At 47.5% G+C, this 25,869-nt stretch overlaps 1 protein-coding gene and 1 long non-coding RNA gene across 2 annotated transcripts in view; both read left to right on the top strand.

The window, feature by feature from the left end:
- Positions 1-25,869, top strand: part of LOC309334791 — a 78,380-nt gene that overhangs the window by 22,702 nt on the left and 29,809 nt on the right. The gene's annotated exons all lie outside the window — the stretch shown is intronic.
- On the top strand, positions 12,707-21,843 carry LOC309335857 (CCN family member 1-like). The gene is made up of 5 exons (XM_081851128.1): positions 12,707-12,962; positions 13,948-14,164; positions 16,783-17,109; positions 19,456-19,661; positions 20,136-21,843. The coding sequence occupies exons 1-5, from the start codon at positions 12,912-12,914 to the stop codon at positions 20,442-20,444; spliced, it is 1,110 nt and encodes a 369-aa protein (XP_081707254.1). The 5' UTR covers positions 12,707-12,911; the 3' UTR covers positions 20,445-21,843.

Here is a 25,869-nt window from a genome sequence, read left to right as displayed (position 1 = left end):
TACACACTCTGAAAGGTCCTTCATTACTGGGGGTGGTGGGGTGCATTTGAAGTTGACCTCCCGTATTTTGCTCTGAGCAGGCCTAGCCTAACCACAGTCACAAATCCTTTGGTAACCTCAGTCCACATTGGATTTGTCTGCTTCTTGCACAGTGTTTGTTTGCTTGCTTGCTTGAAATTGGCATCCTTTTTTTTTTCCTTTGAAGAAATCCAAGGAGCTAACACCAAAAATAGAAATTACAACAAACAACAGCATAACAGATAAGCAAAAATAAAAGTGCTGCAAAAACAAAAGCAGTGAGCACAGCACTTCATGGCAGTAGAAAAAACACAGCATTCAGCCTTCCCTGGCAGCTTACCCACCCCTAAAAGTCCCCCTGCTGTATTTATGCTCTTTATCTTAAAACTATTTTATCAAAACAAAACAAATTTTATCAAGATTGTCCTGTTTTTGAGGCCTTTTAAAGCATGTGATTGATTGATTGATTGACTGATTGATTGATTGACTGCTTGATTGGCTGATTCAATCAATCAACTGAAATAGTCCAGAGAAAGGAAAGCTGATTCAATCAACTAAAGCAGTCCAGTGAATGACTAGCTGTCTCTCTGGGTTGCCGAAGGGCTATTTTTTATCTTCTGAGAAACCAGCAGTGGCTCTTTTTACTGCTGTTTTCTACACAGGAGATTAGGCTCAGGATGCATCTCTACGCAGAAGGAAGTGCCATTGTGTTCAATGGAACTTACTCACTCCTAGGAAAGTGGTTATAGGATTGTAGCCTAAAGGCCATGCTGGACATTTGCCAGTAACCATCTAGATCTGACTTCCACACTCAGCACCACTGCCAGGCACGATTTCTTGTTGCAGCCCTAAGCTCTGGCGATAACAAAATAAAAATTGCTTTGATATCATTGTTCAAAGAATTACTGTTGGAAACAACAGCACACCAGAAAGCCAGGGTTGGAGAAAGGTCAGCAGCAGTCTTGGTCTCAGACTGCTACTGTTCACAAGGGAACACGCCTGAGTCTTGCACTCCTCTCCCTCAGAAATAGTCTCCAAAAATCCTCCTTTTATCTATAAACCACATCCGACCAAGGTGGCGGGAGGAATAGCTTCCTGAAAATGTATTTATTGCTAAACTCATATGTCTGTCCTCAGATCACTTATGTAACCCTTCAGATGTTGCTAAACTACAACTCCCATCCACTCTAGTCATTAGAGTGAATGGTCAGGGGCAATGGGAGTTGTCCCAGAAAACCACAGGTTCCCTACCCCTTATGTAGCTATTGTTCACTAGAGTGAGTCAGGGAACCTTGCCTTACCTGCTAAAGGTAACCCCCCCCAAGCCCCACTACCAGTGGGAAGGTAAACGGTGTTTCTGTGCACTCTGGCACTTGTCACAGTGTCCCGTCCCTTGGCTTGAAGCAAGATGAGCACTGCACCCCATAGTCACCTTTGACTGGACTTAACCATCCAGGGGTCCTTTACCTTTACCAAAGTAGAGGCTGGGATAGACAACAGTGTGTGAATGTTTCTGAATGTCCCAGGATGGCCAGCCCCTGTTCCTTTCTGGGAGCTAATCAAGAGAGGTTTCTTGATGCAAATCTCTCTGGAATGCTTGGAATGCGACAGCCATCAGAATCTGGAGAAAGTGACAAATCCCACCCTTCTCTAGTTAAAAGGAGGGGGAAGAAGGGGGGCAGGGGTGTGGGTGCAGGCAAGAGACGCAGACTTTGGGCACTCCGGTTTGCTGAAGCTTACTGGGAATGGTAACTCTACAGTGCCCAGGATTATTTGAGGGGGGAAATGTGCTATAAAGGTACAGTACAGTGAGTACACAGTAGTAGAAAGAGAGTTGTGAGCTGAAGACTGGAAGCATCTCTGGGGATCTGAGGCAGCAGATCGGCCTGTTAGGAGCACCTGCTGCTTGCCTCCACTTATGTTCTACTTGTACAAACCAAATATTACAAGAGCACCATAAGCCTCCAGCGCTCTTTCTGCTCTGAAGGAAACTGAAACCAGTTGAGTGCTGCCCTTAGAACACTCTCCTGCTTGGGCAAGTTGGAAGCAACAAGGCACATGACTAATCCCTGCTGATCTCACCACTTTGAAGTGCATCCACCCTGTCTGCACCGCTGAGGTGCAGGGGTCAACATTGGCTCGAAAAGCAGAAGAAGAAGAGTTTGGATTTGATATCCCACTTTATCACTACCCTAAGGAGTCTCAAAGCGGCTCACAACCTCCTTTCCCTTCCTCTCCCACAACAAACACTCTGTGAGGTGAGTGGGGCTGAGAGACTTCAAAGAAGTGTGACTGGCCCAAGGTCACCCAGCAGCTGCATGTGGAGGAGCGGGGAATCAAACCCAGTTCACCAGATTACGAGTCTACCGCTCTTAACCACTACACCACACTGGCTGTCGTCCATAAGAGAGGGAGCCTTTTCAGGCACAGCCCCTGTACATCTTCCAGTGTGTTTCCACTACCATGAGCTTGATTGCTTTTAAAATGCAATCAGGCAGGCAGGAGTGTTGCTAGGTACTTAAAGGACCCAGGGCCCATGATACATATTTGCATATGCTAATTTATACTCAGAGATGCCTGGTGGTAAATTAAGATGATGGCTGGCTAGGATCTCACCAGCACAGCCTTTTGCAGCATGCTCAGCTGCTCTAGAAGAAAAGTAAAAACGCTTTTTATTTCCACAGGGGATCCAGGGACCACTGCCAGAGAAGCAGAGCTCGGGTTCTCCAGGACCACCCCATAAAAGAGCTCCTGACTTCAGTTAGATGCTAGTTCCAGGTAAGGCTCCTTTGACTGGCTCATCATAGGGCTCCATTATCAGGAAATGTTGGGGCTAGAATCAGGATCTCTTTGCAGCCTTTCCAGGTGGACGGCAACTCCAACCATCACTGCTCATTGGTTATCTTGGCATCTGGAAGGCCACAGGTGCCCCAAGGCTGGACCATGGGCTTCTAGGTCTGCCCTGAGCAATAGCAGTATCTGAGCAATGGCAGGATCTGCTGGTTTGGAGTCCTGGATCCCACTCTGTGTCTGCTTGAGGGCCAGCTCTGACACCAATGCAGGCATCCCTGAGCTCCTTGGAAGAAGTGTGGGATGTCAGGACAATAAATAAATACAAGAGAAGAGGAGGTTCCCCTACTTCCACATTTTCATGACTCAACTAGGGCCAAAAGACACTGTTGCTAAAATGCCGCAGACTGATTCTTTTGCAGCATCAGCAAGAATTATGCATGGCAGCGACCGAAAATAATTTGCTAGATCTTTGAAAGTGAAATGGCAGGAGAAATTGTGAGGCTTAGCAGTCTTGGCTCAGCTGACAGCTCATTAGCCCATCAGAGAAGGAAAGGGTGGTGTGGGAACATTCAGAAGAAACGGACTGTGTTTTATGACTTATGTCAAACGCCTCTTCAATTAGTGCCAAACCAGTCTCTCCATCTGGATATATTATGACTTTACGATATTAATGGCACCTTATCCTCACTAATGGCACTTTATTAATCCTTCCTGGTTGTAGTTTTTGTATTTGTCTGTGGATTTGGTTTATCTTAATCGTCATTCCTAAGTGCAGTCTTTTTTATTTGCTTACTGTCTACATTTATATCCTACAATTCCTCCAACAAACTCAAAGTGACATCCCAAGGTTGCCGTTTTATCCTCACCACAGGCCTGCGAGGCAGTTAGACTGAATGATAATGACTGACCCAAAGAAAGCTTCATGGTCTGCGATTTGAATCTCCCAGGTGGTCCTCCCCAGTTGTACCAAAAGGCCACAGTGGCCCATGGTCTTGTCTTGTCTTTTCTTCCCTCCCCTCCTGTCCCCTCCCCTTGTTTCTCCCTCTCCTGTTATTTTCCCACTGTCTGATTTCAACTGGGAGCCCCTTGGGAGCAGGGACCTGTTTATATTGCCTATGTAATGCTGTAAAGCAGCCTTCCCCAGTCTGGTGCCCTAAATATGTTTTGGACTACAATTCTCATTACCCCTGACCATTAGCCATACTGGCTGGGGCTGATGGGAGTCGTAGTCCAAAATATCTAGAGGGCAACAGGTTAGGGCAGGCTGCTATAAGGCATCATGCAAACTGATGTCATAAATAATAACTTTTTAAAAATGTTGGCTCTTCTGGATTCTAAAATTATATTGTTATCTGTACAGTGCTCAGGTACCCTCTGAATGTAGAACAGTTTACAAACTCTGAAATAAAATAATTATTTTATAGCATGCTCTTCTAAAAATTAGCATTTTTTAAATTGCCACTTATCCTCTGAGCCTGACTAGCTGAAGATCAACACCATTCTCTTTTTCAAAGGCACAGAAGGAGCTAATGCAACACAGAAAACAAATAAAACAATTGAGTCATTCAGCATAAGGAGCTATCCTTGTCCTCTGCTGGTAGGAATGTTGGTCAGAAGGAGAGAGGTTCTCAAGTACATATACAAAAAGGTGCTCCGTTCACACCTACCTGCGAGTGATAACCTCTGCCTCAGATTAGTGTTGTCTGCATTTACTTAGTAGTGTGGAAAAGGCTCTCTGCTCCTACTCAGAAGAACTCATTTATTATTATGACTCAGGGCTAAGCGCTAAAAATATGTTCTGGGACAAAACAAACTGTTGTTGTTGTTGTTGTTGTTGTTGTTGTTGTTGTTGTTGTTAATTTATTTACATGTGTCATTTTATCCAAATAAGGGCAAAATTAAAAATGTATTATTGTCTAGCACTGGAAGGAGGAGGAGGAGGAGGAGAAGTCATGCAGCAGGAACACTCCCAGATGGTTTATTTAAACTTAACCAGGTGGGTAACTCTTAAGAGGCAGCTCAATATATATGTGTGGTACAATCCTTTCAAGAAAGCAAGAAAGGAATCATTCCTAAAAATGTAGAAGTTCTAAAATAACAAATTTCCCCTCATGTGGAATGCATCAAGGAAATGGACCAAGCTGGCTCCTCATGTTTCCTCCCTGCGGAGACTCATTGAAAGTGACTCTGGAGGATGGCTGGTTTGTGTGTACAAGCTCACTATGATTGTTGTCATAGGTGACTTACATTGGTGCCACTATAAATTGATGAGGGTCGATCCACATGGCAAACTGGCCCACTCAAGACTGGCTTTCTGTGTGGAGCTGCTTGCATATGGAGGAAGTTTCAAGCATGGTTTACCCAAACTTCCTGCTCCATAACAGGAAGGGCCGGTCTGAACTGGCCACTACAGTAACATGTACAAAGTACCATTCCTTTATTGCGAGCCAGTGTGGTGTAGTGGTTAAGAGCGGTAGACTCGTAATCTGGTGAACTGGGTTCGCTTTCCCGCTCCTCCACATGCAGCTGCTGGGTGACCTTGGGCCAGTCACACTTCTTTGAAGTCTCTCAGCTTCACTCACCTCACAGAGTGTTTGTTGTGGGGGAGGAAGGGAAAGGAGGTTGTGAGCCGCTTTGAGACTCCTTAGGGTAGTGATAAAGTGGGATATCAAATCCAAACTCCTCCTCCTCCTCCCTTTACCATTCCCTAGGCCAGGTGTGGGGAAATCTGGCCCTCCAGGCATCATCAAACTACAACTCCCATCAGCCCCAATGAGCATGGCCAATGGCCAGGGATTATGGGAGTTGTAGTTCAGCAACACGAGGCACGCCAATGGTTCCCCACACCTGACCTAGGCTAAAACTGAATAGTGCAAGGAACATTTGGAGTCAAGATTGCTGGCTTTGATCCCCAGTCTTTGCAGGAGAGCAATGCCTCATGGGTCATGGACCGATAACCCGATATCCGCTTTGGAGTGGGCAGTGAGCACTGTAGTAATTAACGTTCCAATGGACAGGGATACAGGACCTCTGAAAGGAGAGGCCCAATTCTGCAGTGTTTGTAGTGTTGTCCCGAGTGCCACTCTGTTATTAATAGGCTGCATGTTTATCAGGGCTGTTTTGGCAGGTAGGGATCGGGTGACCAGCCTGTGCTGACTTGCTGCCTGATGCCAAGGAGCTGGTAATTAGATCCTTGGGCCAAGCTCCCAACATGCCCCATTTTTATCCTGTTCGTAGGAAACCCCCAAACACAAACACCATGTGCACTTTTAAAATAATGATTATTGGAACCCAAGCCCTCAAGGACAAAACAGAACCGGGCCCTGTGGATTGATGCCACTAAACACTCGTGATGTGAGAATAAGCCAAACTGAACCCAATGGGAGGGATCTTTCCCTCCAAGTCTTGCTGCGTGGAAACGAGGTTACCCCTTGCTGTTGGCCCCTGGCTCCAAACTTTCACCCAATTCCTGGTCCTTGGGTATTTAAATATCTGGAATCCATTGTCACAGCATAGCTAAGGGAGGCTGGGAGCAAGAAAATGGTGCCCCTCCTGAAACCTGTCCTGCTGCTGCATCACATTTTATCAACTGAGACTATTAGTGCAAAGAGGGCAATGTCTCAGCAACTTCAGCCAGCTGCCACCTGCCTCCTGTTTTACTTGCAACCAGTCCAAAGGGTGGCCCTGGCTGTCACCTTCTTCCCCCTTAGTTTCAGTGTTACCCTTGCAGAACACAGCCGTGAGGAGGATGGAGCTCTGCCTATCATTGGCTGGGGCGCCACCTGCTGGTGGTCTTCCTGCTTTCCTCCCCCCGCCACTGCATTTTACACTGCTTCTGGCCCTGCCTGGGTTCTGCCTCGCTGACCTTGCTGCTCCATCCTGCTGCAGCCCCCTGTAATCCAGCCTGGCTTTCTCAGTTCCCCCAGCTGTCCCAGCCTGAAGGAAGGCCTTCTCCCTGGTGTTGGCTCCCTGTGCCTCCTCACATCCTTGGGGATGCTCAGATGCCCTGCTCAAGCTGCCCAGGTCGGCGTTCTTAGTGCTGACTCGCTGCCCCTTCCATTCCGCAGGAGTGATGATGTTTGCACATAGGCACATGTGCACACACACACACACACACCACGGAGGAGGTGCCAGTGACCAGCAGGGTTGGTGGAAAGGGAATTGCTTGCACACAGGCTCCTTTGTCCAACAGGCAGGGGCTTTTGCCACAGAGGAAGCTGCCTGAGGGTTCAGCAAGCATCCCAGGAATCTCACAGCACACATAGTCTGGTTGGGGTGTGTGTGTGTGTGTGTGTGTGTGTGTGTGAGAGAGAGAGAGAGAGAGAGAGAGAGAGAGAGAGAGAGAGAGAAATGAAATGGTGAGAGAGGATGGAGAATGCAGTTTGCTTGGGGCTCGCCACTCTCCAGATTCTAAGTGTGCAGCCTGATCAGTCCCCAGACATGGCATTCTTCTGGGAGGGCTTAAACGTAGCTGATCAATGTTGACCTCTCAGAGAGACCCCATTTGCACTCAAGGCAGATTGGCATTGGAACCGTGACCTCATCTGCCCTTCCAGAGGCAGGCAGATTTCTCTCCCGAGCCCTGCCCCAATCTCTCTCTCCAGATTCCCAGACTCCCCCAGAAATATTTTGGGACTTGCACACTGTGCAGAGGCAGGACACCCGGCATTTGCTGGTATTCTGAACCATGACAACAGCCAACACTCTGCTTGAAAGCAAAAACAGCAAAAACAACAACAACAACTAAATGTATCTGAAGAAGTGTGCATGAACACGAAAGCTCATACCAGTAACAAACTTAGTTGGTCTCTAAGGTGCTACTGGAAGGAATGTTTGTTTGTTTGTTTGTTTGTTTGTTTGTTTGTTTGTTTGTTTCAACTAACTGTATGCACTTGATGAGCTGCAGGGTTATTAAGGATAGAGCAGTTCCTAGAGAAGTGAAAAAGAACTGTACGTAACGAAACACAGTTTATGTCACAACACCCCAGGCACGCCTAACAGGTTTAATTTAAGGGGGTGGAATATTTCAGTGTACCTGAAATATATACCAGACACTGTGAGAGGGATGTTGTTCGTAACTTTTGAACATCTGGTAATGCCTTTCTGCATCTTAACAAGATTAAATATTTTAACTAGACTATTAAGAGCCATCTTAACTAAAATAAATATTTATATTTCTTTTAACTTATTATGTGCCTGGTTATCTTCCTGGATAAACACCTTTCTCTCTCTTTTCTAGGATACAGTCCTTTTGCCCTGTCTTCTTTAGACAATCCAGCCCTGGGTTGGGGAACCGCAGGCACAAATGCAGTCTGCCAGGCCGCCCTCTCTCTATGTGTGTGTCCCTTGGCATTCTCCGCAAATCATACTCCCTCCCCAGCCCTGCTTCATACCCTGCATGCAGGTTTTTGCCTGACTGGGGTGTATCCCTGAACTTTGTCGATGCCTTTTGGTTGCTTGGATGGAAGATAAGGTAAAGGGACCCTGACCATTAGGTCCAGTTGTGGCCGACTCTGGGGTTGTGGCGCTCATCTCGCTTTACTGGCTGAGGGAGCCAGCGTACAGCTTCTGGGTCATGTGGCCAGCATGACTAAGCCGCTTCTGGCGAACCAGAGCAGCACATGGAAACGCCGTTTACCTTCCCGCCGGAGCGGTACCTATTTATCTACTTGTACTTTGACGTGCTTTCGAACTGCTAGGTTGGCAGGAGCAGGGACCGAGCAACGGGAGCTCACCCCGTCGCGGGGATTCGAACCGCCGACCTTCTGATCGGCAGGCTCTGTGGTTTAACCCACAGCGCCACCTGCGTCCCATGGATGGAAGATAGCAGCTAGCAAAAGTTACCTAGCAAAAGGTAAAAGGTATGTGGACTCCGGAAGATTGCCGTGATGGGAATGCGGCCCAACCCTGAAAAGGGTTCCCTACTCCTGCTCTAGCCTAAACCCATGTAAATTTTCAACGACTGATTTCTACCCTACATATATAATATTCATCAGAAGTACAGGCAGTACATAAGAATGGGAAGTATCAGCCTTAGGCTGTTTCTAGGTGCTGCAGTGTCTGTATGAACCAGATATCATTACCTGCTTGAAAATCAGTATGCAGTATGGTGGCAGCAGCTCCCCTGAGCACAGTGCCAGTGTCAAACCTGGTTAGTCTGCTCTTGCACGCTAAAACCCATGCCAGCCCTGGGCTTTCCTTGGATAAGTACTTCTTTCTTCAAAACATGCACATGCCACCTTTTAGCAATGGTTTCAAAGCAGTTTGCAAACCTTAAAGCAACAAGTAAAATGACAATAAATGCATGCAAAGCAACCAGCAAACATAAACACAGTTAAAATTCAGAGCTTAAAATACTTAATATAACAAAAAGGAAATGTTTTAAAATGCATAGGTGATTTGTTTATTTTTAATAGAAGTATTTGCTTGTGGCCTAAAAGACAGCAAAGTTGACAGCAGACATACATCTTTGGAGAGGGCATTGCATGGCTGGGGCACCATTATGCCACCTAAAACCCCACCTCCTTTTTGTAACAACCCCCATCTCTTGATGGAGGTGGTAATTGGAAAAGGGCATTGATCAAGCATCCTAGCAGGCAAGCAGATTGGTGTAAAAGGAGATCCCGCTTGAAGTACTTGAGACCCAAACTATTTATGGCTTCGAAGGTAAGGATCCCAGGTTTAAAATGGACATGCAAGTTAATAGGTACGTATAACATTATGCAGCTGAGTGGGCAACTGCTGTAGGGTGGTCTGGTGAAAAAAGAGAACAGTCTTCCTTGCACCTTTTCATAGCTGTGTGGCAGAGGGAATTTCAGTAAGTGTACCTGGGCACCGCAATAAATTTCTTTTTCTATGCAACTATTAACGATGCAGAAGCCCTGTTCTCTTTTGCTTCTGGCCCCCTTCAATGGGGGAAATTCTATGAAAGGCAGGTGGGCAGAGAGAATCCGCAACACATTTCCTAGCATCAGAAGAATCCTGCTGGATCAGAACAAAGGCCCACCTTGTCCAGCATCCTGTTCCCACAGTGACCAACCACATGCCATTGCAAAAGCACTGTCCCCTGAGAAAGATGGGCAGGGAGAAAGTGACAAATAGGATTTCAGACATAGAAATGAAGCAAACAAACTGATTCTAATTGGACATGGCTTTGCTTGCTTGTTGACTCCAGAAGGGAATTTTGGGCATTTTATAAGGTTAAAAACTGGCCAGGCCCTAGGTAACATGATGGTTGTAGTATTGGTCCATGGCAGAGACCACCTTGTCACGCCTTTCCCCAAAGAATCAGACATGGCAGCTGGGACATAGAGCTGTCCAAGCAGGGTAGTGCTGGATCTTTGATCCTCTCCTTTCTCTTCTGAAGTTTGTGCCATACTCGTGGGACGTGCCTGGTGCCACCTGATAATTTTTAGAAACCATAAAATATTGTGATTTTTAAATGAATTTGTGAATTTGGACCCATCATGACAGAAATTGGGCAACGTCACATCAAAGTCACATTTGGTGGTGATATCTCAAGAGGCAGCCGAACCTGTGCCAAGAAAGAGGTGACATCATCCCAAAGCCATGTTTTGGTCCACCACCTTGATTCAGAATGGTACCCAGCACTCATATATTGATGATGACTCCCCAATCAATCACTTTCTCTGTGATTTTTTGGCACCTTTTCAGTTTCCCAGGGTTTTAAACTGTGAGTATTTGAATCCACTGATATTTTTCCAGAGCTGTAGATCTGTTCCAAACTTTTAATGTTACTGTGTTTTTCTCTATGGTGTTTTACTCTAAGTTGCTGGTTTTTAAATGCTGGAATTCACATACTGTTTTATTGCTCTGTGTTTATTAATTTGACATATTATGTTATTTTTGTAAGCTACCTGAGGAACGCTGCTATTGGCAGTGTACACCACAAGGTTAGAGTGTTGGACTATGATAACCTGGGTGACCTGGGTTTGAATTCCCACTCATCCATCAATCTCACTGGGTGACCTTGGGGTGGTCATTGCCTCTCAGCCTATCCTATACCACAGGGTTGTTGTGAGGATAAAATGGGGGGGGGGCGTATACGCTTCCTCAAGCTCCTTGGAGGAGAAGCAGGCATATAAATGTAAGAAATAAATAAATGTGTCATTAATAAAGTAATGTCAAGTTATAAGAAAGTAAGTAAGTAATGAGCACACATGTGTGAGTATGCCCTCAAACTCTCAATAGAAGGTGGAACATTGTACAGACCACATCTTAAGGTAGCAGACTTGTCGCAGTTGGAGCTCTCTGTGTTCCAGGGATTCTTACCCTGCCATCAGTTAAGTTAAAACTAGCTGGAAGGTGTATAACTCAGACCCACCCAACTGGGGCCCCTGTGTGGCTCAGCTGGGGTCTTCAGAACAGCCAGTTTTGTCATTCTAATTCTAGCCTGCCCTTTGCAGAGATATTAATGGACACCGGTTCCTGTATGTAAGTAAGGGAAAGATCGGTCAGCGGGGGTGGTTGGGGGTGGAATACCCTGTATTTGCTGCACGGAATAACAGTCAGGGCTGTGTGAATAGTTATCAGCCTGGCAGCCACAGTATGTGGCCAATAAATCTAACAGATTGTAGTGGGGGAGGTGAATTTATTGCTTTTACTTGTTTCCTTTGGGAAACTGCTCTAGTGAACTCACAACACCTTCCACGTAAGTGGAGAAGGCTTACTTCAAATCTATCAGCAACTATAGTATGAAGATCTACCATGAAAAAATGGTGGCTGGACCCTCAACATTAGAGGTAGTGGGGATCCTATCATATTATTTACAAGGATGGCTGATTTGCCCAAACTTTGGCCCCATTAATGTCTGCGAGGCACTGTTGGTTTATGGTAAGTGGAAATCACAATCTCTTATTAGCTCCAATATAGCCAGGCTCAATGATGTCAGTTTTGCCTCTGTTTCAGTAGAATGAATGTAATTTACTTGAAAGCAGATTTGCCCCATGCAATATCAGAATCAGTTTAATATTTCAAGGTAAATCATTCATTCTCAAAACCCTTTTGCAGATCTTCGGTACTTTTGTTTAAAAAGGCAAACCAGGACATGGTGTCCCAATTATAAAATGTGATAAAGGATGAAATTTAACTTACACTATTGCAAAGATGTTTGATTAGGTACATATCCCATCCCTCCTCTAAGGAGCTAAGGAGAGGATGCGCGCCCCCCCCCCCCACTTTATCTTCCTCAGCCCTTATCTGGCGGTGCTTGTTTCCCCCTCTGATGCAACTTTGGTACAATTTAATGATTTTAAAATTTCAGGATGAATATTGTGTGTGCCCACTCCGAAGTCTCGTTGATTTCAAAGGCGCTTACTCCCAAGTAAATGGATCACGCGCTTAGCCACATTCTGGTCCCCCAGAAAGACCCCACCCATTTGTCTCTCTCTGGTTTCGTGGGCCTTTGATCTGCCCTTGTGTCGGATCAGAGGCTGGCGCTGGCCAAGCAAACGCTGGCTTCCTTCTGCTTATTTTCCTTCGCCCGTGATTTTTTCCTTCGCTCTAATTTGTTTTTTTGCATGTCAGGAATGACTGTGGCCGCGGCTGCTCCTCATACTGGTATGCCTGTGCACTGATGTGCCCTATGGGAGCAGGAGCCTTATTCAGCAGTCTCCATAAAAGCGCTACTCTGCTTAGCGGAACACCCTGGCCCGCGCGAGACTACGCGCGCATCGCCTCGGAATGCACTAGCCTTCTAATTTTATGAATGACTCTATTCATTCAGCCCCTCCCACCTTTCCAAAGCCCCTCCCCTGGAATGTTTGGAAGTGCGCCACCGTTGCTATTGGCCGGCGAGGAGGTTCCTATTGGCTCCCAGCCCGGTAGGTGGGAGGGGCCCCGGGGAAATATAAATACAGAAACAACGTAGTTGCTTTGTAGGTATTGAAAGTTGCGCAAAAAGGGGTGTGCGGAGAGCTTACAGAGCCGAAGGATCCTGGGGACAATTTTGCAGCTGCTCTGCGATCCACTGGCTGTCTCCTCCGGATCGCCCGAGAGTTAGTTTCTCGAGTCGTTTTATTTTATTTCATCTCCTTTGGTGTTTTTGCTCCCTTTCTGGCGTCTCCTCCCATCCGACAGCAATGAGGCAGGCTGTCCTGTTTAGCGCTGCTTTCCTGCTCTGTATCTCCCTGGTGAGTAGCTCTTGCTTAGCCACCTCATTCTCTTCTGCTTAGGCAAGTGAAACGTGCGCGCAAGGTTGTTGACGATGACAACAGGCAGGGGTGACCAAGCACCAGGCAGCGAGAATCATTTGGGGAGGGGGCGTTTCATCAAATGCTAGCGAGCTCTTGCTAAACTCTGGATTCCAGTTCCTTGCTGCCCCCCCCCGGCCCCCTCTGCTGGCTCTCCCGGCGGATCCCGGGCTCACCAACGTGACTGCGCTCGCGGAACCGTATTTATTCACACGCGTCCCGGTCGGTTGCGGTGGGGATTGATCCTGGGAGGTGTTCTGTGCCTCGAAGCGGTGCGGAATCGGACCGGTGTGTGAGAGACTTTCTAATGCTTAAATCTGGCGAGCCTGTCCAGAGTGGACGAGCTCAGGAATAGAACCTTACCGAGCATTAAGGTGAGTTTTTTAAATTTCCGACCCTGTGGACTCCTGGGAGCTGCAACTCCGCCGCCGCTTTAGCCCCGGTGCCTCTGTGGCGGGGCTGCTTTGATGGTGGTGGCAGGGATTTTATTACGGAGATTTATTTGGGATGGAGGGGACGGGCACGTTGGTAGGGGAGGCCGAGAATGCCGGGACTCCGTGGCATGTAGCGCCATCTAGGAAACTATTTTGGTGTGGCCTTTAAAATAAATACATAGTAGGCGGCCAGGCGAAGGTTAAGATCCGCGCGTCCCCAAAGATCCCACAAGCGCCGCAAGCTGTAAGAGAGGAGGAGGGCCCTGATCCGGAGCTTCAGCGCCCCAACTTGCCCGCGGAGTGCTCCTCTCCGCCAGCTTCTGCCTTTCCTACCTCCCTGGGGTAGTTCAGTCGGTAGAGCAGTAGATTTTTCATCTCAGGGTCATGGATTTGAGCCCCCTGTTGGGCAAAAAGGACCCCTGCATTGCAGGGGGTTGGACTAGATGGCTCTGGTGGTCCCGTCCAGTTCTAGGATTCCTCTGTCGTTGCAGGTGGCCTCCCGCTGCCCCGCCACGTGCCGATGCCCCCCTGGCGGCCCGCCTCGCTGCCCCCCCGGAATCAGCCTGGTGCTGGACGACTGCGGCTGCTGCCAAGTGTGCGCCCGGCAGCTCAACGAGGACTGCGACCAGCTCTCGCCCTGCGACCCCCACAAGGGCCTGGAGTGCAATTTTGGGGCCGACCCCTTGGCGAATCGGGGCATCTGTTGGGGTAAGAGAGGCGAAAGGACGGAGTGGAGGAGAGCTTTGGTATTTCTACAGCTGTTCGTTTGTGGGGCTGGCTGGAGTCATAATGTATCAGTGATCATAAAATGATAACTTTTGAAATCGTTTTGTAAACCTACCTTGCACTGTGAAAAAAAACACAGTATGCTGCTGCTGCTGCTACTACTAAATAGAATTTTTTTATTTTAAGTTTCTATCTGGTTTATAAATGCTTTAAATGAATGAATCAATTTATTTCGGTCACTGAACAGAGTGCATGCTTTAAATAAATACAAAATAAACCATGCTTCCTGCTACTTAATCCTTTCGATGGTCATGATGATAATTTCAGTTGAGTGTTTTTGTGCTTGCTGATTACCTTTTTTGTGTGTGTGTGTGTATTTTATGTGAACTCTGCAAGAAAGTGCTTTGAAATCATTACTGCGATTTTAAGTTGATTTCATACCCAGTGTGCTGGGTGTTGACCAGCAACCAACTATGTTGGGCAGTGACATGTTATGTACTAAACTGGCACCTAATCACAAACTGGCACATAATTTAATGAAGGAGGAAGGAGCAAGGGCTTCTCCTCCAGCCTAGTCAGGCACGTTCTCTGTTGGGGCTAGACTAGGAAAGGATTTCCTGTTGATGTACATATTCTGCTTTGGCAATCATATCAGGGATGACTGGTCCCCGTGTCCCAGGTGTGTTTTCTTTTAAGAGGATCAAAGTCCGGAAGGGTTGGGCAGAGCCACCGTGAGGGCTGGTGAAGGTAATTTGCAGATGTAGCAAAATACGTTCTCTCTTATCCAACCTCCCTCTAGTGACGGATGTAGTTGTGGAATCCATCGTGGCATTGCCATGACGATAGAAAGGTTAATGGAAATTGTGTGTGAAGAGGCACAAAACATTGGACAGGAGAGTGTGTGGAGAGACAGTTGCGCAAATATTTTTGTTCCTGAAGCATTTTGAGAAAGCCAGTCTCTTGATCAAGGGTTTCCTTCAGTGCTTCTTGGAAAATTTGCTTGGGGCAACTTCTGTTGCCGGTCACCTAAGTAAGGCGAGAGTTGCCCCAAGCAAAATATTTGTGCAGCTTTTTCATGCTTGTTTGTTCCTATGACTGTTTTTTATCCTCCCTCTCTCTGTGTGTGCTTGCTTTAAAATGGCATGAGCTCAGGAGTTGGAGAGAAGTGACTTTGTAATCCAGCCTTCACCAAGCTAGTGCCCTCCAGATGTTTTGAAGCACAGCTCCCATCAACACCAGCTGCAGTCTAGAACATCTGCCAGGTTGGAGAAGACTGGTGTGGCCTTGCAGGCACATAAGGGGTGAAAGAGCTCTCTGAGGGCAGCTGGGCAACGATGGGACTCTTGAGTTGTGGCTCCGCTTGGTGGAGGGTGAACCTCTGTTGCTCCCCTCCTCTATCTTCTCTCATGGATGTGGTGAGCATTTTTTTCAGGGTCAGCCAGCCACTCACTCTTTCTTTCCCAGTGGGATAGAAAACCAGATTTGCAGACTAGGAGGAGGGGAGTTCCTTGGCAGTTTCTACACCAGGTATTTTGCTCCCTTCTAGGTAGCAGGTTTATGATGCTCACACAAGAGCACACTTGCTTTTGGAAACATTGAAGGTAGATCTGTATTAGCATTCATCTTGTGGCTCCACGTATGCAAGCTACATGTTACCTCTCTCTCTCTCTCTGAGCTGGGAGGCGATGCTGGAGGGCAACACTGTTCCTATGAGAAAGCATGCTTTCCCCACTCCTTCCTCGAGACTACTTCAATTCTGTACATTTTCCAGGGTCACGGTTGTGTCTGGGACCACCTGTTTCCCTGTATGTCTGAGCACTGCCCCTTGCTGGAAAGTGTGAGAAATAAGATCTTCGTTCAGGAGCACACATGCTAAGAAGAGAGCAAGGACCAAGTGAAAAGTTGTCTAAATAGTTGCAGGGGAGTAAGGTGAAGGGCACATCTCTGTGGGCCAGGGGGAAGCAGGAGACTCTCCAAGCATGGCTCAGGCCTTTGCAACCCGATCTCAGTCCATGTGAGCTCTTCGCATCCTGTTTTCACATGGCTATTTAAAGCTCCAAACACTCTCTTCTTGTTGACGTGGCCCCTAAAAACCTAGTTCTGCAGAGGAGTGTATTTCTCTTACTTATGACGCTGGCAGGTTAAGTCCTGCTGTTTTTCACATCCACAGACTCCAGGGGTGAGGCTTGCTGTTATGTAGCTCACTCCCAGGTTGGCCTGAAGTTGCAGATGAGGGAAGCAGGAAGTGATCTCAGAGTCCTCTCCCACCCTATCACCTCTTGGCTATTTTTAAAAATTATCTGGTCTCCCATCATTGATCTGTGGTAACCATGGATGCCAATCCCTAACCAGACACCAGTTTAGGTGAATGGAGGATTTTGTGTTGCTGGGATGAATGTCAGGGACCATTTGCCCTTTAGCACTTATTTCAAAGGATCTCTGAAACTGTTGCCCCCGTGCAATTCCATGATGACTTTTTGAAACCGATCCAGATTCCTGTAGCTGGGTCCTCTCTTACAGGGACCTTACGGTCAGCATCACTTTTTCATTTTTAATCCAACTTCTGAAACTGAATAACACATACCTTTCTACCTCCTCAGCAAAGCAAGAAGGCCGGACCTGCGAATACAACGGCCGCATCTACCAGAACGGGGAGAATTTCCAGCCCAGCTGCAAACACCAGTGCACTTGCATCGACGGGGCTGTGGGTTGCCAGCCGCTCTGCCCGCTAGAGCTGCCCCTGGCCTCCCTGGGCTGCCCCAGCCCCAAACTCCTAAAGGTGCCTGGCCAGTGCTGCAAGAAGTTTGTGTGCAGCAAAGGACCCAAGAAGTACGGAGGGGTCACCTTTGAGTACAACACCAATGGCGACTCCAGTGACAACGAGCTCATCTATGTGGGCAAAGGCGGACACTGGAAAAACCTACCAGGTGAGGGCAGAGCTGTTGCAACTGGAGGAGCAGGAATGTTATTCAGCTTCTGCCTGTATTTATACCGAGAGGCTTGTGGCACCTTAAAGACCTAACATGCCTGTTGTGGCATAAGCTGTCATGGACTACAGCAGGGATGGGGAGGCTCAGGCCCCAGGGCTGAACAAGCCCCGCCCCCACTCCCTTGGGACTTTCCCTAGGCCACACCCCCTCACCGAGCGCACCCCCTATCCCCAGGCGACACCACTGCTTCGCTAGCCTGGCTTTGCAAGCTTCCCGGGTCTTCTTGGCAGGCTGGTGTGTGTCTCTGAAAATGCCTCAAGCTTGCATGTGTGGACCGAGAGGAGCGTGGGAGCGAATCTAGAAACTAGTGTACTGTCTGAGTTAAATTTTGCACTGATTGCTCGGCTCCCTTTGCCTCTTGCCCCACCCACCCCTTCAACACTTGAAGGTTGTCCAGATGGGAATGCGGCCTTCCTGCTAATGCATGACGAGACTGGAGTCCACCTGGAAGGGTTTCTTTTGCAACAACAGACTAACATGGCTGCTCCTTTGGAAATCCTTAGAGTGGAAGGCATCCCTTTATACTGGATGTTTTCCATTGTATTAAGTCACTCTAATGCTTGCATAGGAATAGAGAGTCTGTGGGAGGATAGTCTTGGGCAGTATATTTGTGGTTCTTGCTAAATTTGGTGTGCATCACAATTTAAACAATTGCTTTGGGAACCTGAATATATGTAGTTATGAGGTGATTTATGGCTGTAGGGATTCTCCACCTCCCCAGTTTAGAACAATAGGCACCTTTGGACCAAAAAAACCTGCTTTATGAGCTGTGCAGCAGTGTGTTTCATCTGCCCCATGGGAAATGGAGGAGCAAAGTAAGATGAAGCTTCCAGCCATTGCTAGTGAGACTGCATCTGTCAGAGGCATTCCCTTGAAGGATGATGTACTGTAGGATGTCATACCAGGAGGTTTATTAGCAGGCCGCATCTGCTTACTGTGTGGCATTGCTCTTTGATGACAAGCTGCTCCTTAAACCGCTTTGGGACACCATCTCACCCATGAAACCTCCTTGCACTATCAATTTCTAGGTCCGTTTCTCACACCAGCTAGTGGCGATGTAGCTACCTTCTCTGTTGACAGCAATCTAGTGGCTTTGCTACTAACTCTCTAGTTGGAATCCTGAAATTTCCTCCTGCCTCCAAGTATCTTGGTGTCTTCACTTCCTACTACTTGGGCCTCATGCGGTCTGTGCACCAAGGCACTGAGGGAAAGGTTGCACCTTGGGAAGAACTGCATAAGATGCAGCTGGCCAAGTTTATAACTGTTTTGCTCCAAGGGCGGGAAATGGAAAGCTGGCACTGTGTTGTGTGGAAGCGGCATCTAAACAGGGTGGAGACACAGAACATAAATAGGGGTAAGAGTGGGAGTCAGCCTTTGCCCTTTCAGGATCTATATCTGATGCTCCCGAGAGCAGGAAATGTGATCCTTCACTTGCATTTGCTTTGGTTCCCAGTTGCTATTTCGGCTAAGCATGGCAGTGGCTGCATAAGAGAGGGACCGAAAAGCATTAAATCTGTCTGAGAGGGATCGTTCACACAATCTCCTGTATCACTCTTGCTCCCAAGTGATGGTTGGTCGGGATGCCACTACTCCTGCATATTTTGTTTTGTGGTTTCATGGCAAAAGGAGAATGCAGGCATTTTCTTCCCAGAAGACAAGAGTTTGCACCTACTAGGAATTTATTCTACAGATGCCAGTTTAGTCTAAATGGAGTTGATGGGTTCTCAGTTGCCAGAGTCCTGAACAGCCTCCCCATCCTCCCTCCACACCCTCTTCCCTCCATTTCCCCCCTACAAACTCATTTCCCATGTTTCTTACCCAACATGTGGCCTTGCCTCTTTCTGTAGTTGCCATTTTGAATGGTGTGGCTGCCATGGAGGCTTACGAAGAATCCAGCTGAGTCATCTTGACTCAGCATGATGGCCAGCTAGATGCCTCTGGGAATCTACAGGACAAGGAGACAATTGCCTTCTGCTGTTGTCCATCAATGCCTGCCTTCCGTTTGTGGAAGACACAGGAAACCTGTGGCTCCCCAGGTGCTGCTGGACTCCAACTCCCATCATTCCCAGCCAGCATGGCCAGTAGCTGGGGATGATTGGAACTGTAGTCTAGTAACATCCAGAGAACAGAACAGACGTGTTCCACATCTCTTAAGGAACTTAATCCCTTTCAATCTCATTTTATGCTTGGCCAATGTGTGTAGCTGCTGGCAGTACATTGCTCACCGTTCCCTTTGGGTTCAGAATGACAGTGCAGTAACTGAGATTCCCTTCTCTTCCCCAGCATGGAGGCCATTCTTCCAAAGCCACGTGGCAAAGCAACAGCACAAGTGCTTGGCTCAGACTACGGACTGGTCGCCGTGCTCCAAGAACTGCGGCTTCGGCATCTCCACCCGCGTCACCAGCGACAACCCAAAGTGCAAACTGATCAAAGAGACCCGGCTGTGTCAGATCAGGCCTTGCGGGAAACCTGATTTTTCCAAACTAAAGGTGAGGGTTGGGAAGGTGGGAAGAGGCCGAGCAGGGAATAGGGGAGGGCACTGCTTACCACAGAAGCCCAGCATTTGGGACATGAGAGCTGAGTCTGCCTGCACTCCCAACCATTCAAAATGGCAAGTTTTGGAGAATGGGAGAGCCTAACAGGAGGGATTAGGGCCCAAGATGGTGAGATGTTCTGCTCCAGGCTTATGTTACAGGAATGGTGTCTGTGGGGCTAAGAGGTGTGTGCTTGTTTACTAGGAAGAAGAATAGCTCAGCTGGTTACAGCGTGGTGCTGATAAAGCCAGGGTTGCAAGTTTGATCCCCCATATTCCTGCAACTGTCCCATATTCCCTTCCAACTCTACATTTCTATTATTCTATTCCATGACTCTGGGTTCTCCAACTGTATGCTTTATGTGCATACAGCTTTCCTGGGCCGTATTCTTTTGCACACAGTGCAAATACTTTCCTCTCCTCTTTTCAGAAGGGCAAGAAGTGCTTGCGGACACACAAAGTGCGTGAGCCGGTGAGGTTCAGCTATGCCGGCTGCAAGAGCCCACGCCGTTACCAGCCCAGCTACTGTGGGTCCTGCTTGGATGGCCGCTGCTGTGTCCCTCTGCGCACTCGCACCCTGAGCGTGCCCTTCCATTGCCCGGATGGGAGCTCCTTCTCCAAGAACGTCATGATGATCCACACTTGCCAGTGCAGCCCGGCTCATTGCCCACTCCTCAGCGAACCTGCCATGGGGCCCCGGTACCAGCTCAATGGGGATATTCACAAATTCCTGGAGTGATGGAGCCCGCTACCTTTGGGAACCGAGTTGACCCATCTCCAGTGACTCTGGATCACCCCTATGGACTTGAGGCCCCTCTGCCTGATGTCAGGAGAAAACAGGACATCCTAAACCTGCCCTGCTTCCATGAATGCAAATGCGACTAAAATTAGGAAAGGCAACATGGATTTTGGAGGTGCACTAGTTCCTCAGTATATGGGCTGATTACATTGTGCCGTGCCTGGGAGTCTGGAGATCTAGCGATTTGAGGAATGGATCTCATGTCGCTGGGTTCAATCTCTCCATTCAGCCCAGCCAGGCTCAGGCTGGAACTGGGCCTTAGGCAACCAAATGGGAGAGTCAAACAAGGAGATCTCCACATTGCAGCCACCTTTAGGGCTCCACAGTCCATGATTTGGTCACAGTGGTGGAAGGAAGGAGGAAGCACAGCCCTTGCACACTAGGGATAGCTGTAAATTCTCTGGTTTGATTTGCCAAATCCCAAGATGGACAGCTCTGATATCCTTAAGATCCTTTGACTGGAAAGAGCAGAGGTGGACGCAAGGCAGATAACCCACAGCTGGACTGGATTGGGGTGAGGGGGAGTCAGATCTGCCCTGGATGCCTCCCTAAGAGCCTACGGTCCTTAGATTGAAATCTGGCAATGGAGCCTCAAGACAGCCCCACAAATAATGAATTAGGAAGAGTTTCGGTACAGAGTTCAAATTAATGGTCAGTAGAGGAAGGCATGGTGGAGTGGCGGTGCTCACTTGACCTCCAGGCAACTGAGTTGCTACTATGGGTGGAGGGGGCAAGGCAGTGGGGAGGTCACCATGGTGCAAATGCAGAGGCAGACCGGTACTCCTGGTGTGTTTGCACTGCACTGACCTCCTCGCTGCCTCACCCCTCCCCTCCCAGGTAAGCAGAAGCAACTCAGCTACCCAGAGGTCAGGTGATTGCTGCCACTCTACCATGCTGGCTGCTGCTGCTGCTGATTTTGCTTTTTTAACCCTGTGAATTATTGAGAAAATGGCCAAACAAGGGTTGACAGGGACCTGCTTCCCCTTCACTGCCTGCTGTTTGCACCTGTGCTATTTCCTTCCTTGTCTGCCTCAGTTGGAAACCTTTGCTTCCCAGTCTGTCCTCCTTTGAACCGAAGGGCTGCCTTGCCTCCTGCTCACAGCACACCCTGGTGGTGAGATGGTTTCCTGGAGAGAGAAACCTGTTGGCAACGACAATGCAGAAAGTGAAGGGCATATCCGTGCACATTTGGCTTCTTGCTCCAGTTTGTGCTGTTTCCCAGCTCATCCTTCTGCATGTTGCCAAACTGTTATTCAAACTTGGATTGGGGAATTTTTTTTAAAAAAAATTAAAATGTGGGGAAAATTAGAGTAAACACACACATTGCAGACTGGAAACAGACCCCCCCCCCAAAAAGAGGGAGGGCTGAGAATTGAAGGAGATTTTCTGTGTTATTTCAAAAACCAACAGACCCTGTTCATGCAGACGTGATGGTAGCAGAAGGGAAACACTTTATCAAATCACTTTCTTCCTTTGAAAATCACTTTCTTCCTTTGAAAATCAGCATCTGCCTCCAGACTAAGACATGTTGATTTACGGAACGGTCATTTGTAAAAGGCAACCCCCCATTTGGGGAGACTCTCCTCTCCAGCAATTCTGTCACACCATGGCTAAGCTTAAAGAGCATCTCCTCCTAGATTTATTGAAGCACTTTTTAATGATAATAATTAATCATGTTCCCTATATGTTCCTGGTGAGCAGCAACAGGGATAGTCAGAGAATAAGGGGGCAATGTTGGAACAGATATTAAACTGTTAAGTCTTTCTTGTCCTGTTGAGGAAAACTGTATTTATGAGCGCAGCAAAGTAGGCTTTGCTACAAATAAGGAGATTTTATTTTATTTACCTTTTTTGCATAAATATTATAGCTTCAACGCTGGTTTGGAGTGTCGGCTATTTAGCTTCATAATGAAGCCTTCCTTGCTTTGCAGAGCTTTGTAAGCAGAGCTTTGATTCCACTCTCCCTCTTGGATCTTAAAAGTTGCTAGAATGAAATGTGTGTCATTTCATTCTGCTGTTTGTGCCTCTTTCCGTTGTCTTGGAGGTTTTGGTGTAGGAAAATCATGACACTGCCCTTGCAAAAGGGCTTGATATAAAATGTTCAAGGGGTGTGAGATAGGTAACCTTGGTTACTTTCCATTTCTGCAGCCATCACCCTTGAACTCTGTTCTTCCTAATGTAGGAGGAAATCGGATTTGCAAAACCAGCAGGACCTGACCTTAGTTGAAACTGAGGGGTTCTTGTTATTTTCAAAATGTATTCTTGGGCTCTCAGTTATGATTTTAAGGCTACAATCCTATGCACATTTTCTTGAGAGTTTGGCTCACTGAACTGATTGGGTCTTACTTCTAAGTAAACATGCACAAGCCTTCTTCATGAGATACTAGTGACCATATTTATCACATCCTCATTATTAGCAGCTGACATATATTTATTGTTTAAGTACCAGTTGTGCCAAATGTCTTAATGGTTTCTTTTTACAGGTGAACCAATTTAGTAGATATGGGGAATGCAGTAGGTTTTATATAGTTCGCCTTCAGTGTTACTTTAAACAGTCTCAGCCCACTGCCATTCCACCATTTTTACCAGACACTTCAATGGAGCAACAGAAGACTATACATATACATATTACATCTGACTAAGACTGACTGGTGGGAGGCAGGGTTTCAAATACTATAGGGCAGAGATTTTCAACCTTTTTGAGTCCACGGCTTCCTTGACCAACTACATTCTTTCTGCGGCTCCCCTGTGGGGCTCAGGAGCCTAGTTATGTCACCCCTTGCCTGAAGAGCTGGCAGCCTCTCACACTTTTTCAAACATCCTCCCTTGTGAAGTGTTCCCTCAGCCTCCTCTCCCCTCTCTCCTTGGGAGTCCTCTGGGCAGCTGCTGCTGCTGTCCCTGGTCTCTGAGCTGCCCCCACTCCCCCAAAGAGAGGTGCCTCCCAGAGGCACCATTTGCCTGTGGAGCTTATAGCCTGGGCTGCTGCAACAAACAGCTGTGCAAGCCTTTGGGAGGCAGAGACACAAGAGGGCATCGGAGGAGGGTGGGAAGGAAAGAGGGGCAGAGGCCAGTGTTGTCCGTGGCACCCCTGACCATCATTCAAGGCACCCCAGGGTGCCATGGCACACTGGTTGAAAACAACTGCTATAGGGAATCAACATGAGCTGATTTACAGTAAATGGGAACAGTGGCGGATCTTGGTGTTTCAAATTTAAACGGTCAGGATCCGCCCGCTCCCCACCTCTGGCGCCACCGAACCGGTTGTGCTCTCCTAGATCTGCTTTTAATAGGAATGCTGATCTGAAAACATTCAAACCAAATTCACCAAAGGTGAATGCTAAATGCTATCCACTCCAATAACCCTACAAGGATATAAATACAAAACATCATGAAAATCACCAGCATACAACATCCTCTGAAGATATTTGGATTCTAGTAGGTCCCAAAATGAATAAGTTAGCAATATGTCATTATTTTGCAAGGGGGTGGAATGAGAAATATGCCATTAATACCCATGTTAACAGAAAGATGGTAAGATACAGATGATGCTAGCATTGTTCTGCACTGGTTAAATCTCATTTTAAGGATACAAATGAACGCAAGAAGCTTCTATACACAGAGTCAGACCACTTGGCCTTGTATTTGCTAGCTGGACTGACACCAGCTGTCCTGGATTTCAGAGAGGAGTTCATAACTGTACAACAAGCTTCAAGACCTGGAAAGAGACTTACCTTGGGTCACAGTGCCTGTAGGGCAGGAGAGGGGATCTTACAGCAGTGTGACTTTACTGCCATCTAGAGGCCACCTTCTCTGTAAAAGCCAGGTTGGCTGCCTGAACCATGCATGGAATGTGGTTTTTAGAGTAAGAGATCAAAACCTCTTGCTTTTAGACCAGCTTTTACAAATAGGAGAGGGGTAAAGTAATTTAGCTATGTCTCCTCAAACAATGACAATCCAGTTCTTGTCTTCTGGAATTAGCATATTCATTGACTATGTCACACAAAATCCGTGAGAAGTGTCACCTTTGGGGTTATGGATTTTCTGTTTTTAAATGTTTAAAAAGAGGTATCTTATGGGGCCAGAACCAGCAACCAGATCTCTAAAAGATGTCATGAAAATACGCTAATAATAATAATGGTTCATTGAATCCACTGCAGCACAAGTCCATTGAAACTGGGGATGGGACAGGACGGGGATGGGGATGGGTTAGGAGGGTAGAGTTTATTTTTCCGGTTTCCAACAATGGCTTGCTCCCTGCTCCAGCCTAGAAGTCTTTCCATTATGTTGTTGTACACCACCCTAATCTCCCCATGACACTTACCCAGGGTTCGGTTTCCTTGGAGTGTGGCACAGCGGAGGCTATGGTGCATAATTGATTTACACTTCTATACAACCTAAGCCTACAATGGAGGGGTTCACAGCATTGACACCCCAAAAGGGTCTTGCTTCTCCCATAGCCACAGCCTTGGATTGCAAGAGAAATCAGGCGTCACTCTGACCCTCTGCCTTACCAGCCTGCTGCCTTGCTTCCATCTTCCAACTCACATAACTTCACTCTCAACTCTGACCCTCCTCTTTAACTTCCAGCCAGTGGAGGGAGGAGACCCACCCATTTGCCCTCTGGTGCTGAGCCACTTCTGTTCCATCGGTAGCCCAGTACCTAGTCTGTCACCTCACCAGGAAGCTAGCCTAGCTTTTCCAGGAATTAGAATCCTTGATTAGATTTCAACACTTGCAGGGGCCAGGGGTTAGAAGGGCCTTGGCATACAGCCTACCTCCTCCCAAACTCTTAACGCTATGCAACTTAGCAAACACAAGAGAGAGTGCTTAAGTCTGCAACAGCCGGCTGCTTCACTGGACTGCACTATATAATCTATGCCACCGTTTCCCAAGCTGAAAACACATAAAATAAATTGTGGGATTTGGGACAGTTGCAAATCAGTACTCAAAATGGTAATCAACAATTCTGAGTGTTATTGCCGTCCCTCATCAAAATCTCAAAGCTCTTTGACTCATTAAAGACTTCAGTCTGTGAGTGGAAAGAGGTTGCTGTTCATTGATCTCCCTTACTGGAGTGTAATGGCTGGAGTAGGAGTGAAATGATCTGATCCAGCCTGCAGAAGAGTGTACAGCTGAACACACTGCCAATTTGCCAGCTCTATCTATGCTGATCCTTGGAGAGGCAGATTGGAGAGGAGGTAGAGGTGGTGATGAATAGATTGAGTCCAGTGTCCCTCTTCCCCACACAAAAATTAGAGCCAGCAGGACTGGAGGAGCACTAACCATGTCGCTGGGGGGGAATGGATGTGTGTATTTTTAAGCACAGCAGCACATGTGCAACTTCCTGGTGCATGCAGAAATCTCTG

Source organism: Podarcis erhardii (assembly GCF_964252035.2).
Source record: "Podarcis erhardii genome assembly, chromosome: 2".
NCBI lineage: Eukaryota > Metazoa > Chordata > Lepidosauria > Squamata > Lacertidae > Podarcis > Podarcis erhardii.
This window is presented reverse-complemented; position numbering and strand designations above follow the sequence as displayed.